The sequence below is a fragment of the Notechis scutatus genome, chromosome Z (genome assembly GCF_049901735.1).
Source record: "Notechis scutatus isolate UNSWTSFEM ecotype Mainland chromosome Z, rNotScu1.2, whole genome shotgun sequence".
Classification (NCBI taxonomy): domain Eukaryota; kingdom Metazoa; phylum Chordata; class Lepidosauria; order Squamata; family Elapidae; genus Notechis; species Notechis scutatus.
Window position 1 is genome coordinate 59372045 of NC_142025.1, and position 17433 is coordinate 59389477.

Sequence of the window (17433 nt, forward strand, 5' to 3'; positions counted from 1 at the left end):
TGCCTGCCTTGTGTGTCTGTCTTCCTACCTACCTATCTTACTTACCTATCCATACATTAATCCAAAAGGTAGGTCTGCCTGCCTACCTACGTACCTACCTACCTACCTACCTATCAATATATGTCTACCTACCTACCTATCTGTATCTATCCATCCATCCATCCATATTTGAGGCGCCAGCCCCACAGGGAAATTAGAGCAAAGCCAGTCTGGGAGGGAGGGAGGGAGGGAGAAAAGAAGAGAGAGAAAGACCTGATGCATCAGATTGAAATGAGGCCTAGTTGAGACTGAGGCCCTTTCCCACATTAAAACATCTTTGCCAGCACATTGAAACATCTTTGGCTTCTATTAAAGTTTTTGTGGATGAAACATGGTCAAGACTATCAGGAAGCTCTCACGTTCTGTTGAGGCTTTAAACTGGATCCATTGGACCAGATCTCCACCCTAAAAAATTACTTTTCCCCAATGTATTACAGTGCCAATTCTGAAGAAGGCAAAACCAAAACGTACTGGTAAATTACAAGAACACACTCACACACACACACACACACACTCACTCACTCCCTTCTAACCCTACTGGAGCAGGTGATTGGACTAGAATAGATGTCTCGTTATCTTTCTCCTCCCTCCCTCCTTTATTTCTTTTTCTTTCTGTCCCTTCCATCCCCCCTTTCTTTGTCCCTTTTTCTTTCTTTCCCTTTTTTCTTCCATCTTTCTTTTTTATCTTTCCCTCTCTCGGGCTCACCCCATTGACTTGGTGCACTGCTCCACTCGGACTTGCTTGGGCAGGTCCCTCCGGTGCAGAGGGCTCAATGGGGTGGACCTGTGGGGCCGGCACCTAGAACGTGGCAGTGGCGGCATGTTTGAAAAGTAGAGCAAAGCCAGAGGTTGGTAATTTTTGCTGCAAAGAATCACAACAGCTTCTGGGCTGTGCACAAGAAGGGACACACATGTCAATGCAATTCAGCAACATAAAATAAAGAAATACAAATAAAACAAATCAACAAGAAAATAGGCAAAGCATCTCTGATTAGATTCTATTCACTACTAAAATAATCAGAGATGTTTTGCCGATTCTAGTCCAATGACCTGCTCCAGCAGGGTTAGAAGTGTGCATGTGTGTGCATGCTGTCAAAACTCCAAAAACAGGTCAAGTAGCTCTGGGGAGGTCAGTCATAAATTAGAACACTTGCTAAACAACTGGCCGTTAAGTGAGGACCACTTGTATTTGGTTTACCAGTCACATGGCCACGCCCGCCCAGTCATGTGACCAGCCAGCCACGCCCTCAAATTAGGCCATGCCCACAGAAATTTGAATCCCACCCCTGGGTGGGGGGGCACTGAGGATGAGTTTGTAGCACCGAGGATGAATTTGTAGCACCAAAGGGGGTGATGGACTGAAAAAGTTTGTGAACCACTGATTTAGACTGAGTTACTAGTGCTTATTTTCATTTACCGTATTTGCCGGCGTATAAGACGACTGGGCGTATAAGACAACCCCCCAACATTTCCACTCAAAATATAGAGTTTGTTATATACTCGCCGTATAAGACTACCCCTCTTCCACACACCTTCCACTTTTGCACTTTTTTTTTTTTTTGACGCACTTTTCTGCTTTGGACAATTTTGAAATGAGCTAATCCAATTTTGAACCAAGAATATGCCAATAGCTATGGAGTTTAGAAATGAGTTTTAAAAATATTTTTCATTGCTTACCATTAAGCGTAAAATATGTTGTAAATAAAATGAGAACACAGGAAACATTCTCTTCTCAATACAGCTGATCTCTCTCTCTCTCTCTCTCTCTCTCTCTCTCTCTCTCTCTCTCTCTCTCTCTCTCTCTCTCTCTCTCTCTCTCACACACACACACACACACACACACACACCAAAACCCGGACACTGAAAAGGCTGCCAAGGAACAGTATATTCAATGCCTTCTCTTTAATCAAGAAACAAGGAATTCCTTAGAATCTTTTTTTTTCCCCAAGTGGCCCTCTTTAAAAAAATATATGGAGGTAACACTTTCATTCAAAAAGTCTTCCAGTATCTGGAGTCGCTCAGACATATTGAAGTGAGGCAGGAGAGTAAGTGAAATTTGAAATGATCCAGCTACAGTTTTCTTCCCTCCCGCCCGAAGGCCATTATCTCCACATCAAAACGAACGAGGGGAGGCAAAGAAGCCAAACACGCTAAAAGGATCTCTTTATTTTCCTACACAAGGTCACACCTACTTTTCCGCATTCAAAGGACAACCTCTCCTCACCACCACCACACACACACACACACACATACCCCAATACCCGCAAAACAATGTTCTGGGCATTAATCACCATTGCTACATTAACCTGGTAAATTTATACCCTGCCTCCCCACTGTTGCTTTGACGCAGGATTTCACACAGCGGGCGCTCGCTCGCTCTCTTCTCCGCTCTCCCACCGTTCGCACATGTTGGAAGCACCGTAAAACCTGATAACCCACCCGGGGCTCCCCATCCTTAACCTACAGCCGCCCGCATGCAAAACCTGCGTGCAAAAAAAAAAAAAAGAAAAAGAAAAGTACGCCGCACGTGAGGATCTTCGAATCCTCTCCTCCCCACACCGCTAAGGAAGGAAGAGGGGGAAAGGTTGCGCAGCGTGTGGCGAGTGACACCCGCCACCACACACACACACACACACACACACACACACCGCTCCCCCCAGCCTCCCTCCTGGCTGCAACTCAAGCTCGAAGTGGGAGTCGGAGTCCTCCCGGCGTATAAGACGACCCCCCACTTGGAGGCATGTTTTTCAGGGCAAAAAAGTCGTCTTATACGCCGGCAAATACGGTATCTTTGGCCTATTTGCCAACTATTTCTTTATATCATGTGTGGATTATTGTAATCTTCAATGCAAAGTTAAATCACCGGATAGTTTTCCAAATGATGTTTCTATAAAGTTTTTGTGTAAGAAACCAAAGCATCCAATATGAAAGCTTAACTGTATGACAAATATGATAGGGACAATTTTGCATGGAAAAGATAATATAAAACATTTTTAACAAGGTATTTGGTTTTTTCTGACTATATAGAAAAGTAACTGGAACTGTCCATTTTATGCCTACGTAGAAATAACATGTTTTTGAAATTGTGGACCTGTAAACCAGTTTATAATACTAAGAGATACATTTAGTTCAGATGTCATTTTTCATATCTTTACAGAGTGCTGATTTGGGACTTGACATTGGTGCTCAAGGAGAATCTCTTGGCTATCGCCCAGATGGTATGTATCAATTGTGCAGCTGACTTGACTCAATCAAAACATTGAATGGGAGCTGGCTGATTACATAATTAATTTAATTAATTTCATTATTTGGTGGAACAATGATAAATTCTAATTTATGATGGCAGTTCCGGATCCAGTCAGTGGGGAAGCCAGCAGGATGTCACATTACTGAAAGTTGCAACATTCTGCTGGCTTTTCTATTAATTTTGCTTGTCAAAAGTTGGTAATGGTATAAATGGTAATCACTTGACCATAGGATACTATGACCATTGTAATTGCTTGACAACTGCAATTGCAAGCATTAGCTACCATGTTTCTCCAACAATATGCCCCCCCCCAATAGGAAAGCCCAGCACTGCTTTGTACACATGCAGTGAAATTAAGCCCTACCCACAAAATTTGGGCCTATTCAACACGAGGTGAAGAGACAGGGGAAGGGCGGAGGGGGGAAACTTGCCAAACTCATTCCACGCACAGCCTTGCTTAGCCTTGGAATCCAGCCTTAAGTCCTTCTCCTTGTCCCAGGAATGCATCTGGTACTATTTATTTTTTGCAGGAAAATCTTAACGCCAAAATACGTTTTAAAGTCAGCTCCCTTGCTGGGGCTGGGGCGGGGGAGCCAGTGCCCTTTGGGAAAGCGGAGGCATCCGCCTTTTGATGTGGCCTGTCTTTCCTGCAGAAGAGCCCCCGGGCCGTCCAACCAAAGCAGCGTGTTTTGTGATGCCCTTGCCAGGGAAAGTGGGCTGGTGATCCAGAGGAGAAACAGGGCTGTCGGGCATCTGTAGACTAACACACGCTAAGGAGTTGGGAGATTTTGGCGTTAAGATATTTCTACAAAAAAATAAATAGTACCAGATGTGTTCCTGGGACAAGGAGAAGGACTTAAGGCTGGATTCCTAGCCTAAGTGAAGCTGCGCGTGGGGTGCGCCTTTCGACCGCTAAAGAAGCAGCCTGGTGGCTCGGCGAGGCACGTGGGGGGAAATTAAGGCACCCTTGAAAAGATGGCCTAGCTGTTTTTTCAGGAGTCAAAAATAAAATAAGGCCCAGCCTTATTTTCTGAGAAACACGGTATAAGTTTCCCTTTTCATTGCTGTCCTTGTCTTTGAACAAGTGGTCGCTAAGTGATGACTATACAACTTATGTTGAAACCTTAGTGAGTACTTCACCAAGGCAGTATTAGTTGCTTGTATTCTAACATGTGAAAAGTTTAGATTTATATCGGCAGATATGTCGGTTGCACAAATATGAAGAACAAGCCCTGCACTGGCATATTTAAAAGTCTGTGTTTAAGGTTTGTGTGCTAGGTTTATAGCTGTATGCAGATCAATGGCCTGGATGAAATTTGCTTATGCTTCTGATAGTAGCATAACTTATCCATATAAATCTGCTCTAGAAAATAACCAGTGCAGTTAGGTTATGAAAGTGTGATACCTAAAATCTCTTGCATCTAATATATTGACATTAATTTTCCTCTCTGCAACCTTAACTTTTTTTTTTTAGATCCTAGTTATCGTTCTTTCCACTCTGGAGGATATGGTCAGGATACCTTGGGTATGGACCCTATGATGGAACATGAAATGGGTGGCCATCACCCTGGTGCTGACTACCCAGTTGATGGACTACCAGATCTAGGACATGCCCAGGACCTCATGGATGGGCTCCCTCCAAGTGACAGTAATCAGTTGGCCTGGTTCGATACTGATCTGTAAACTATCTTTTTAGGTAAGAAAGCTGTATCTACAATTGGAGAACTTGGCTGGCAGGGAAGAATTGTTTTGGATTGGTTCACATTTATCAGAAATAAGAATATCAAATTTGAGATGTAAACATGATTAACATAAATATATTATGCTGCAAGTTTGATGTAATTCTTAACATGAATATTCATAATAATTGTTCTAACTTCTGTTTTCTTTTACACAGCTGTATTTTCTGATCTTGCATTGTGATTGGCCTGTAGAGTTGCTGAGAGTGCTCGTGGGGTGGGCTGGTATCTCAGAAAGTGCCTGACACACTAACCAAGCTGAGTTTCCTATGGGAACAACTGAAGTAAACGTTTTGTTCTGGTCCTTTTGGTCGAGGAGTAACAAATGGATTTGGGGAGTGACTCATGAAATAGAAGAATGCACAAGAATGAATCACAAGATGAAATTTATCCAATTCTAGCCTTGCTTGTTTAAAACTTTTTTTTAATTTTTAAATAACTAATGGTACTGACCTTGCTTGCTTTCAGAGTAGTTTTCTCTTGCAGTAACTGTAGGGTTTTTAAGTCTATGTTTAAGTTATAGTGAACATGCTACAGCAATTTCTGATTTTTAAGGATTGAGTAATGGTGTAAAACACTAATTCATAATCACTCTAATTGTATTCGGAAAAGTGTAACATTGTGTAGCCCTTTTGTATAAAAACAGTTAGACAAATAGAAATGGTCCAATTAGTTTCCTTTTTAATATGCTTAAAATAAGCAGGTGGATCTATTTCCTGTTTTTGATCAAAAACTTTATCTGGAAATGCTGGATAGAGGCCAGTAAAAACTGTTGTATGGAACCTTGTATTGGACAATTTACCAGTTGCCTTTTATCCAATATTGTAGCCTGCTGTTATACAGATGCTTCATGAAAACAGTTATTCAGATGGTTCAGAATTAAAGTAAACTTTTAATTCATTTTGTCGTGTGAAAACATTATTTTAGTCTTGTGCACTGTGATCCGGTGAAGTGCAAATTCATATATTTTTGCCCTAATGATACTAGGATTTTAGGGTGATACTTTGCTGTCTGCTGTCAAATGCCACTGCCGTTCAAGTAATACCTCACACCTAGATTAATTCCAATCACTCTTTCCTTGAATCCCATTCAAAAATTTTCTCAGAACATAATATTGAATAAATATTTTAAAATATGATAGGAGTGTGCAATTCTTCATCTTATAATTTTATGAGTCAAATCAGATAATTGAGGTAAGTGGAGGGATTGTAGCCTTCTATTTATTTGATGTTTCCACCTCCTTGAAAATATTGCTGAGCAAACATGATTCAGTTATGTCTATAGGAAAATCCTTAAAAGAAACACTGACATGAAATACCTTTACTAATATATACAAATAAACAGCCTTGGGCAAAGAAGATAGAAATGGGAAACAACACTATAAATAGAAGGATTCTTTTCAGGGCCATGCAAGAGAAGTGGGCTTTGCATTGTTTTTTAAAGCAGAAACTATCTAGCTGCCCCTGGTATAGAATAAGTTCCTGCCAATAGGACAGCATTAAGTATTCTTTCTCTTTAAATGTTGCACATTCATGGGTATTTTTATAATGTATTCATGTGACACTTCTGACCAGTCTTGTAAAAATCACAGAAGTAACATCCTGTGATTTTATGCTAGACAGGCAAGGTATTGTTTCATTTTGCACTCGTCTTTGGAAGGGAAGGTGTAGAGCAGTGGCTAGAATATGTGGCTGCTTTAATCTCTCATTGTTAGAAGAATTAACTAACTTCAAGTGAATCCAGACACTGTCGGGAGTACAAGAAACTAAAAATCGACAGGTACAACTTTGAGAGGAGGAATATATGATTTGAGCAGGTGGATGGCTCTATCCTGGGAGGGAAGCTAGCTGAGTACTGAGTAGGCATGGATATGCGAGAACACTGGGAAAAGATTTCATTTGTGGTGAACACATGACAGAGGCTGTCATCCTTGGGTTAGCATGGTTGGATAAATGGGGTCCAACTATCCAGTGGGAAGGGGGGTTTAGGAAATTGCGGTTGGGAGTAGGCCCTGAGCCCCTAAAAGATGAGGCGACTAATACGGCAACCTGCCGGTTAGTGCCCGAACAAAATAATAAAGCCAGCTTTGCATACCCTCCTATGTATAATGATTTAGCTGATGTTTTTAGCGAGTCTGGAAGCGACCAGTTACTGCCCCATAGGGCTACTGATTGCGCAATAGAATTATTACCAGGGGTAAAGTTACCTAAATCTTGTATCAATGACCCCTCAAGAAATGGAGGAAATGGGAAAATATATAGATACAAATTTGGCAAGGGGTTTTATTAAACCAGGACGTGTGCATATTGTGGCTCCGGTGTTTAGGGAGGATGGCGGGCTTAGATTATGTGTGGACTTTAGAGGATTGAATACGGTATGTAAGGAGCCACTATATCCATTACCACTTATAAAAGATTAGCTACAGTATCAAAAGGGAAACAAAGTTGGACCTACGTGAAGACTTACAGAGTCCGCATACGTCCTGGTGATGATTGGAAGACAACTTTCAACTGCCCATTGGGCAGTTATCAATTCTGGGTCGTGCCTTTCGGATTGCAGGGAGCTCCGGCTGTCTTCATGCAGTTTATAAATGAGGTGTTGCATAAACATTTGTGCAGAGGTGTATTGGTATATCTTGATGATATATTGATATATACGGATACATTTGAACGTGTACAGCTGGTGAGACAAGCAGTGCTTACAAAATTACTGGCAGCACAGCTGTATGTTAAACTATCAAAAGTGAATTTCACCATATTCAATTAGATTTATCTTGGATATCTTATATCAAGCAAAGGAATTGAAATGGACCCCAGCAAAGTACAAGCTGTGTTGGACTGGCAAGTTCCTAATATGAGAAAACTACAAAGCTTCCTGAGGTTTGCTAGCTTTTGTAGACAGTTTATACCCTCGTTTGCTACTCATTACCCTGCCGTTAACTGATTTAAAAACAAAATCAGGACAGACCATGAAACCCCGTCCAGGGCAATCCATTATCTGGTCGGATACATGTCAGCGGGCGTTTGATTCCCTTAAGCAGATGTTTGCTCAAAAACCTGTATTGAAGCATCCAGATATGGAATTGCCATTTTTAATTCAAACAGATGCTAGTGACGTGGCAGTGGGAGCTGTTCTTTTACAAAAGAATTCAAATGGTGGTTTGCCAACCATGTGCTTATACATCAAGGAAATTAAGTCCAGCAGAGAGGAATTTGGGAGGAGGCCTTTGTGGTAAGATGGACTTTTTTGACATGGAGGCATTTCTTTGAAAGAGCACATCCGTTCGAGGTATGGACAGATCATAAAAACCTGGAGGCACTCCAATCACCTCGAAGATTATCACCTAAGCAGGTCCTGTGGGCCCTATATTTTCGTCGGTTTAACTTCATCCTAAAGTATGTACTAGCTTGAAAGAATTTTTTAGGCAACGCTCTGTCAAGGTTACCACAATACAACAGCAGACGAGAAATAATAGTGCAACTGATTATACAAGGGAGGGAGATTTTACAGTCATTACAAGTGAAATTATTGGCTCAAGATTTATTTACCAAATGCTATAAAGGAAGACCCATGGTTAGCAAAGAACCAAATGCAATATGATATCAGCAATGGTATTGCATGGAGAGAAATGAAACTATATATACCAGAAATTTTGAGGACCAAAGTATTACACCATTGCCATGATGTTGGCAGGCTGGACATTACAGATTCTTACAAACATTACATCTTCCCAAAAGGCAATTTTGGTGGCCTTCAATGAGATCAGGTATTGAACATTATGTAAAGACATGTACAGTTTGTGCTACCACTAAGTCTCGACCTGGAAAGCCTATGGGATTATTACAAACAGTATCGAATCCCACTAAACCATGGCAAGACATTGTGATGGACTTTGTAGTGGACTTACCTAGTAGCCATGGATATACAGTGATCTGGACAGTCATAGATTTATTTTTAAAGCAGGTGCACTTTATCCCATGTGCTGGTCTACCCTTTGCTTGAAAATTAGCTACCATGTTCATTAAAAATATCTACAGACTACATGGGGTACCAAGAAGGATCATTTTGGATCGAGGAGTGCAGTTTACTGCTCAGTTTGGGTGGGAGTTCATATGCTTAATAGGTTCTTCACAGGGGTTAAGCACGGCTTATCATCCGAGCACCAATGGTGCTGCAAAACGTACTAATGCAGACATAGAATGATACTTCTGTTGCTATGTCTCCTATCAGCAAACAGACTGGTCAGAATTGTTACCATTTGTGGTGGTGGCATGGACTTCGTACCAATTCCTGAGTGGGAGCAAGGGGGATGGGAACCAATGACTACAACTATGTGGTCTGAAAGAATAAAGGAAACATGGACAAAGGTGCACCAAGCATTGTGTGATGTTTTTGTTGCCTATAAGAAATAGGCTGATAAGAAATGAATGGACCATAAAATGTTCAAAATAGGAGACTTTGTATCTCTTCCACTAAATATCTAAATTTGGAGCTGCCATCTAAGAAACTGGGTCCTAAATATATTGATCCATTTCCAGTGATTAAGATAATCCTGTCTCAATAAAATTGAAATTACCATCACGATTTAGACAAGTGCACCCGGTTTTCTATATTAGCCTCATTAAACCAGCAGACGTGGCAAATCCTGACACCCAATCTGATCTTCCAAGCCCTGTTCAAGATGATCAATATGAGATTAGTGAAATACTTGATTCCCATAGACATAGGGGAACCTTGCAATACTTGGTTCATTGGAAAGCGTATCCCCTGTCAGATATGTCATGTGTTGTCTATTCGGAGGTGCACGCCCCTCGGCTATGCCAACAGTTCCACCTAAAATATCCTGCCAAGGAAGGGGAGGAGACAATGCATAGGGTTTCATCTGTTCGTTCTCTTTTTCTAGGTGGATCTCTGGTAGAGGGGGCAGCCTGTGGGGCTTCGTTAGGGATGATAGATGATCTGAGCCCATCAGCTGCAGCGTCGGAGAATGATGACCTGTGAAGGGATCCTCAGGCGTCCGTAACTTGAAGGGAAACTCCTATCTGTGTTTGATGGATTGTTGGACATTAATTAGATGATTCTGCCAAAGCAACTGAAAGAGATAACAGCTCAGTTATGATAACAGTTGAATCAACTGAGCTGAAAAAACGGGTGATGGGGGAAGTTTAACTATTTAGTTTACTCACAATGAGATAGGAAGCATGAGCGATGGATAGGTGATAGGGAAGGAAATAGTTAATAACTTATTAGGTAAACTGGATTATGGGAATAAGGGGTGATTAAGGGAATAATTAGGGGCGTGGATAGGAGATAGAAGCGTTTAGGTGGGTGTGTTTATACCTTTAAATAACATTGTAAGGCAGAAGCTTCCAGTGCTAACGTAGACTGGTTGGGATACCATTCTTGTCGGATGGAAAAATTGTTTGACATTAAAACCCTTGAAGCCTGCTTTCTGCTCTGCATGGAGATTTGTGGTTTGTGTGCAAATCTGCAACTTTTCAAAGACCGGCTGATACCACCTTAATTGTAGCTTTCCCAATATGTTTGCATTATTCAGTCTAATTGAGCTATTTTAATAGGAGTAGAGGTAATCACAAAACATATTGTTGAGTATCAGCCCTGGCTTCAATCAGTCATGCTACAATTGTTTCTTAGATAATTTCTGATAGTAAAATAGAAAGCTGAGATTCAAAACAAAGGTGATAACAGCTACTAATTAAATAATTTAAAATGTTTTGAGGCAAATTTAGCTTGTTTTCTTTGAAATTATTATACTGCTTATTCTAATAGTTGTGATATAATTTCTAAGCAAACAGGTGAAACTAAATAACTTGTCCATATAACCCAGATTCCATTCAAGTTGGGTGAATGCTGATTGATAAAGAGAAGCAGTGAGTTGCTGTACCTAAACCACTTGCTAACAGAAGTAATATTTAAATCAGTGGGAGGTGTAGTTCTTGAAATTAAAATTCAGTGGGTTCTACAATATATCTTACAAATGGATATGTGTAAAATAAGTCTGAAAATTGTCCTGAGAACTCTAGAAACTGCCAAAGATGCTTCTGTACCAAACTGTTATGTAGCATATGGGTGTGTAAAAAGTTTTATATAAATATAACTTGCTTCAGGGCCTGCCTACTCGCACAATGGCTTGAACTGCTTCTGGATTGGGATGGGTAGGTGGATTGCATGAGCTGAAACAAAATGGAACTGTCAGATGGTGCTCCATTCAAAATCCAAGAAAGAAATACTTAGACTCCATTAATTAGAGAAAAGATATCTTTTACTGGAAGTCAAGTGGTAGCAACAAAAGAATTATGTATCTGAGAAAATGAGCACGTAAATCACATATACAAAGTGATGGCAACGTTCCCATCCCCAATAGTTCAATTGACTCATCCAATTAAAAGTTGTGTATAGCATCATGTGGGCATCTCCAGGTGGTGATGAGGCCTCTGTCCGTTGACCTTGACATATTTTGCGGCTGTGCATAGCATAAGATAGAAGCCTAAGCAAGAAACTCCCCCCCCAACATATACAGTTCTGTTTTGTAACACCTCCAGCTTGCTTCTCATAAATATGTCCCCCTTCCTCCCCCGTTACTTATGACAGCCGAAAGATGCAAAGCAAAAGAAGAAAATCTTGAAGGCTGACATTCAGCCCTCCTGCAAAATATACATGCAGCACCACAATACTATATTTTAGGGTTTATCAGGATATTTAGTACAAAATGCCTTGACAAGCTTAGGAGCTCTAACATCCTTCTCATTCACCCATTCGGACTGGAAAGGAGGAAAATGTTTCCAAACAACCAAATATTGGAGTCGACCCCTTTGTTTTCGAGAATCCAAAATTTCTTTAACTTCAAAATGTTGTTCACCCTAAATTAGCAATGGCACGGGGGGATCGACCTAAGTCGGTCTCAAGTCAGAGGTATGTTCAGGTTTTAATAAACTAACATGGAAGACAGGGTGGATCTGCCAGAGGGTTTTAGGTAATTTCAGTTGGACTGCCACAGGCTTCCCAATTAGTTCAATTGGGGAAAGGCCCAACATATTTAGGTCCAAGCTTTTTTTGATTTTTGTGTGGTCTGCAAATATACCTTGTCACCAACATGATACGGTTTTTGTGGAGTTCTCTTTTTGTCTGCAAATTTTTTATGGGCTTGATGAGCAATCATCTGATGCTTTATGGGTAACTGACCAGGTAAGCTGGAGCTGTGTTATCCATTCATCTAATGACTGAATGTTAGGGTTCTCCTGTGGAAGCTCGGGTATGGGTACAAAGTCTTGTCCCGAAGCCACTTTAAATGGAGTAAACCCATTGTACTGAATTGTTGTATGTTACCTCAGCGAATGGCAGTAGGTCCAATCATCTTGCTGATAATTTATATAACATCTAAGATACTGTTCCAATACCGAGTTAGTCCTCTCACAAGCCCCATTGGTTTGTGGGTGGTGGGCGGAGCTTAAGCCCTGGGTGGAGCCCAATAACTTCAGGAACTCCTTCCAAAAGTTTGAGGTAAACTGGACACCCCTGTCTGAGATTATGCGTTCAGGAACCCCATGTAACTTGTACATGTGTAAAATAAACAGTTTAGCCAATGTTTTTGCAGATGGGATTTTCACACAAGGTATGAAATGTACCTTCCCCAAAGAACTATTTTCCTCACTTTCAGGTAATTCCACTATAAAATCCATAGAGATTTCTTTCCATGGAGCAGTTGGCCTAGCCATATTTTGTAGTAAGCCTGCTGGTTTACCAGGAGGCCATTTGGCAGAGGCACAGATAGGACAACTAGCCACATAAGTCTCAATGTCCTTTTTCAAGGTAGGCTACCAAAATTGCCTTTTAACCAAGTGTAAGGTCTTCACGAATCCAAAATGTCCAGCAGCTTTAGAGTCATGAGCTTGCTTGTAATATTTGGTTTCTCAGCTTTGCTGGCACATATAATTTGGCCCCCACCCATGCCAATCCATCTCTAACCGTATAGTTATTTGAGTGAGCTAGGAACCAATCATCAAGTTTTAGAGCCTCTTTTAATTGTGCAGATAAATCATTTGTTAAATCAACTTCCTTCTTTTTCTGGGCTCTGGTAACCACTGGAGCCGCCAACTGTTTGGTTGGGACAATAGGCCGTACCACTTCTTGGCGAGCACTATTATATTGAGGTAATCTAGATAAAGCATCCGGCATGAAGTTCTTCCCCCCTGGAATGTATTTCAATGAAAAATTAAACTGTTTAAAGTACTGTTCCCAGCGAACTTGCTTGGGAGACAGCTTCCAAGGCGTTTTCAAAGCCTTCAAATTTTTATGATCTGTCCACACCTCAAACGGGTGTTTTGCCCCTTCTAGGAAATGCCTCCAGGTTAACAGAGCCCAGCGAACTGCAAAAGCTTCTTTTTCCCAGATGGCCCATCTTCTTTCAGTTTCAGTTTACGGGAAGTATATGCACACGGTTGCAGAGTCCCCGTCTCGTTTGCTTGTAGTAACACTGCCCCGACTGCTACGTCACTTGCATCCGCTTGGATTACAAAAGGAGAATCCATGTCCAGGTGCAAACAGTCGTTTCAGCTTCTGAAAAGCAGCTTGGCACTCCATGGACCACTCCAATGGTTTACTAGGCTTCAGTTTCACCTCCCCTTTGGTTTTAAGGAGATTTGTGATAGGCATTGCAATCTTCACAAAAGCAGGGATAAATTGATGGTAAAAATTAGCAAATCCCAAGAAATTTTGAAGTTGTTTCCTGGTGCAGGGAGGGGCCCATTCCAAAACGGCACGAACCTTCCCCATTTCTATGCTGTTATGTGATATGTGATAGCCTAAATAGTCAATTTTTTCCTGGTGGAATTCACACTTGGACAACTTTGCATACAGTTCGAAAAAACAGCTCGAAGTTTTTCCAGAACTGACTGCACTAGTTTCACATGTTCATCACGAGTCTCCATGTAGTTAAGAATATCATCAAGATAAACCAACACTCCCTTGTATAAATGTTCATGCAACACCTGATTTATCATTTGCAGATTCTCAGATTCTCAAGTTGAAGGCTGAGAGGAACATGAAATAGTTCATTATCAAATTGATAAAATTTTGCAATTGTATACTCTACAATAGATAAACACCTGCTAAGTGTTTCTTTTGTTGTTCATCTCTTGTTCCTCACCAGTCACAATACAGTATAAAAACTTGTGTCCCGTCATGATAACAACTTTTTAGAAACAAAATTTAGGCATCTTCAGAACAAATTTGATCCAGTGAGTGGTTAAGATGCCAGGCTTGAAACAGGAAGTTGTGTGTTCTAGTTCTACTTACTGTAGCCATGAAAGCTGGCTGTGTGACCTTAGGCCAGTCATTGTCTCTTAGCCCAATTCACTTCACATGGTTGTAGAGAAAGGAGGAGGAAAGGAACATCATATGTGTTCACCACTCTGAAGCTCATAAGGTTCTGGATGGGCTAAATTAAGATTAAACCTTTCCAAGATATTGACAGCTATCTGTAGATATTGGGGTGAACTAATAACATTAGCTCCAGTACTGTTATCTATATGGGTTCATGCACCTTCCCTGAAAAAAGGAGAAAAAAAGATCTGTACCAGCTGTCTAAGGTGGTCCAATGTAGAGTGTATCCAATAGTCTGGCTAATTGTGATCCAGGCATGAATTGCCAGAGCATCTTGCTCAGGTGAACTTGCTAAAGCTGAAGGTGAACTTGCTAAAGCTGAAGAACTTGGGCAAAGTCTTCCTTGGTCATAGCTTCTATCTGGTTAAGAAGTATTTTTTAATTTTTCAAGGAAGATCCCAAGTGAGGTTATGAACGAGCAAGATCAATATCTATTTCATAATCAACTTTAAATTCTGACTGAAAAAGCCTGAGATAATCCATTATATTTGTAGTCTTCTGTAGTTGATTTGCAACCATCTTCTCACCCAGCTTTACAGGGATATGGAAAATTGAAAAAGCAGCAATAACTTTTTTTTGGAGAGGGAATTCAGATTCATGGTATACTATTGTCTCCTTAAACAAAAGTATTACATTTTTTCAGACATCAACTACTTCCCACAGCTAACTTTGATCCTCCACATAAACCATTGATCAAGTACACAAGTGGTGGCACTCAAACAACAGGACCTTAACCCATTTCAGACACTAGTGGGAGAAAAGAATCCAAATACAGGGCCTTGAAATATTAAATAGAAATATTAGGAAAGATAAAGAAATAAAGAGAATGAAAATAAAAAGGAGTACAAATTACAGGCATTTGCAGATGATCTAGTCTTTATATTAGAAGAACCATTGGAAACAGCTTCTAAACTGATAGAAAAGATAGAAGAATATGGAGAAGTTGCAGGACTAAACATAAATAAAGAAAAAAGTTAAGATTCTAGTGAAGAACATAACGGAAAAACAAAGGAAAGTATTAATGGACAGTCTAAACATCCAGATCACAAAAAAGTGAAATACCTGGGAATACAATTGACAGCAAGTTGTGAAACACTTAAGGAAGACAAATAAGTATTCTGGGGGCCGGAGCTGGCGTCTCAGCAGTTCCAAGACCGCCACTGATATCTCCATTGCAGGACGGTCCTACTGGACCTAAACCGTCCCGTAGAGACAATGACTGAGGAGGGCACATCCTGTCCATCCCAGGGACATTGCAAAGTCCCTGGTTGATCCAGGAAAAGCCCTTTTGCCGACGGTGGAGAGGCAGCCATTCAAGTCATTCAACATCTCCGGAACAGAAGAGATTGAAGGAAAGTGTGTCAGCTTGGTGAGATGAACTTTTACTTATTATTACTTGAAGAGAACACCCTGAAAGATTTAAAGTGAAATTAAAAGTGAAGAGGAAAGAGTTTAAGCGGTGAAATTAAACTACTTAAAGTGAACGTTTTTTCTTTTTCCCTTTTTATTGGAAATTTGAATTTGGTAAAGCTACTGAACTTTAAACTGGACTGGTCTCTTTTAAATTTTCATCCTTGTTTTTATTTTTATTTTTTTTAATAATTTTTTTGAAAGTCTGTTTTGATTAAGACTCTTCTTTTGGATATTGAGTTGTATTTTTTTTTTTTTTCAAAAAGAAGGATTCCATTTTCTCTTTTTGTTTCTGGTATTGGATACAAGAGTGGGGAGTGAAAGTGAAGGGGGAAAAAGCACTGCCATTTAGAGACTTGAACATGTTTTTTCTCAGTTTGTTTATGTACTTGCTATACTCAAGGACTCTGAGCTTTGCAAGGAAAAGATAGTGGGATGAGCATGGTAGATTGTTTATACAGGCGCTCATCCATGAAATTAAATAATTAGAGCTTTGAGCTGAAGTTGAAAGAAAGAAGATTGAAGTGACCTTGAAAATACCGGAACCAGAAACATTGAGTTTGATTTATTAAAGAGCCTTGGATACTTAGTGGCAGCAGCTGGCTTAACTCTAGATTATTTTCCATCTCCTATTCTACTCCCCCCACCACCCCAGTTTGGATTTTTATGTTTGGATCTTAACCTTCTATTCCAGAAACTAGAACGTAATATTTTTTTTACTTTTTTAAAAAAATCTTCTTCTTTTTCTCTTTTTTATTAAGAGAAATAATTGGATTAAGGTACATAAGTGCCTGAAGATTTCCCCCCCCCCCCTTTGTTTTTGGAATGGCAACTGCCTGCCTGTACTCCTTTTTTTTTTTTCCTTTTTCCTTTTTTCCTTTTTCTCTCTTCCTCTCTACAGGTAAGCACAAGATGAGCAGAAAGACAACAGCACCAGCTTCCTCAATACCAATAGCCTCTTCACCATCTGGAGGACAACGGTCAATGCAGACAATTTTACAACAGGAGAAAGAGAAGGAAGTGACATTACAGATGATAATGCAAGGAATCCAGAAGATTGAAAAGAGAATAGAGAATATTGAGCAAAGAGCTGAGAATATTGAGCAAAGAACTAAAAAGACAGATGAGAAAGTAGAGAACATTCAACCAATGATGATGAAATATGAGGATAGAATTAAGAAAATTGAAGAAGATATACAAAGGGATAAGAAAATTGGAGATTATTATTTACAGTTTTCGTTGCTATACATGGCTAACTCAAAGCATTTTTCATCCTTTTGATGCCTTTTAGCATTCTGGCTGGCATTGTTGCGTTTTCCTTTCTAGCCAAATGTCCTTTTCCTCCACAATTAAAACATTTTCTAATTGTATAGGCTGTTGTAGATTCTTTATCTTCTTGTGGTTGTTGTTCCCTTCTGAGTTGATCCCTTTCAAGCCTTCTCCTGGCTTCTTCAATTAATCTGCCAGTAATATCAGTTAATGTGAGGTTATCTTTTGGCAGTACTTCCAGTGAAGTTACATAGTCGTCATAACTCTCATCTAACGAAGACAAAATTATATAAATCTGATGGAGTTCTGTGAAGATAAGTTCTTTTT

At 40.2% G+C, this 17433-nt stretch overlaps 1 protein-coding gene and 1 long non-coding RNA gene across 10 annotated transcripts in view; one reads left to right on the forward strand and one right to left on the reverse strand.

Annotated features, from left to right (window-relative positions):
* CTNNB1 (catenin beta 1) overlaps positions 1-5925 on the forward strand; it is a 49217-nt gene extending 43292 nt beyond the window's left edge. For all 8 annotated transcript variants that reach the window (XM_087947782.1, XM_087947785.1, XM_087947784.1 and 5 more), the window contains 3 exons: positions 3197-3257; positions 4761-4982; positions 5184-5925. In XM_087947782.1, the coding sequence (XP_087803908.1) occupies positions 3197-3257; positions 4761-4969 (270 nt within the window). In that variant the 3' untranslated portion in view covers positions 4970-4982; positions 5184-5925. The remainder of the gene's footprint in view (positions 1-3196; positions 3258-4760; positions 4983-5183) is intronic.
* Positions 1-17433, reverse strand: part of LOC148128889 (uncharacterized) — a 264294-nt gene that overhangs the window by 150876 nt on the left and 95985 nt on the right. The gene's annotated exons all lie outside the window — the stretch shown is intronic.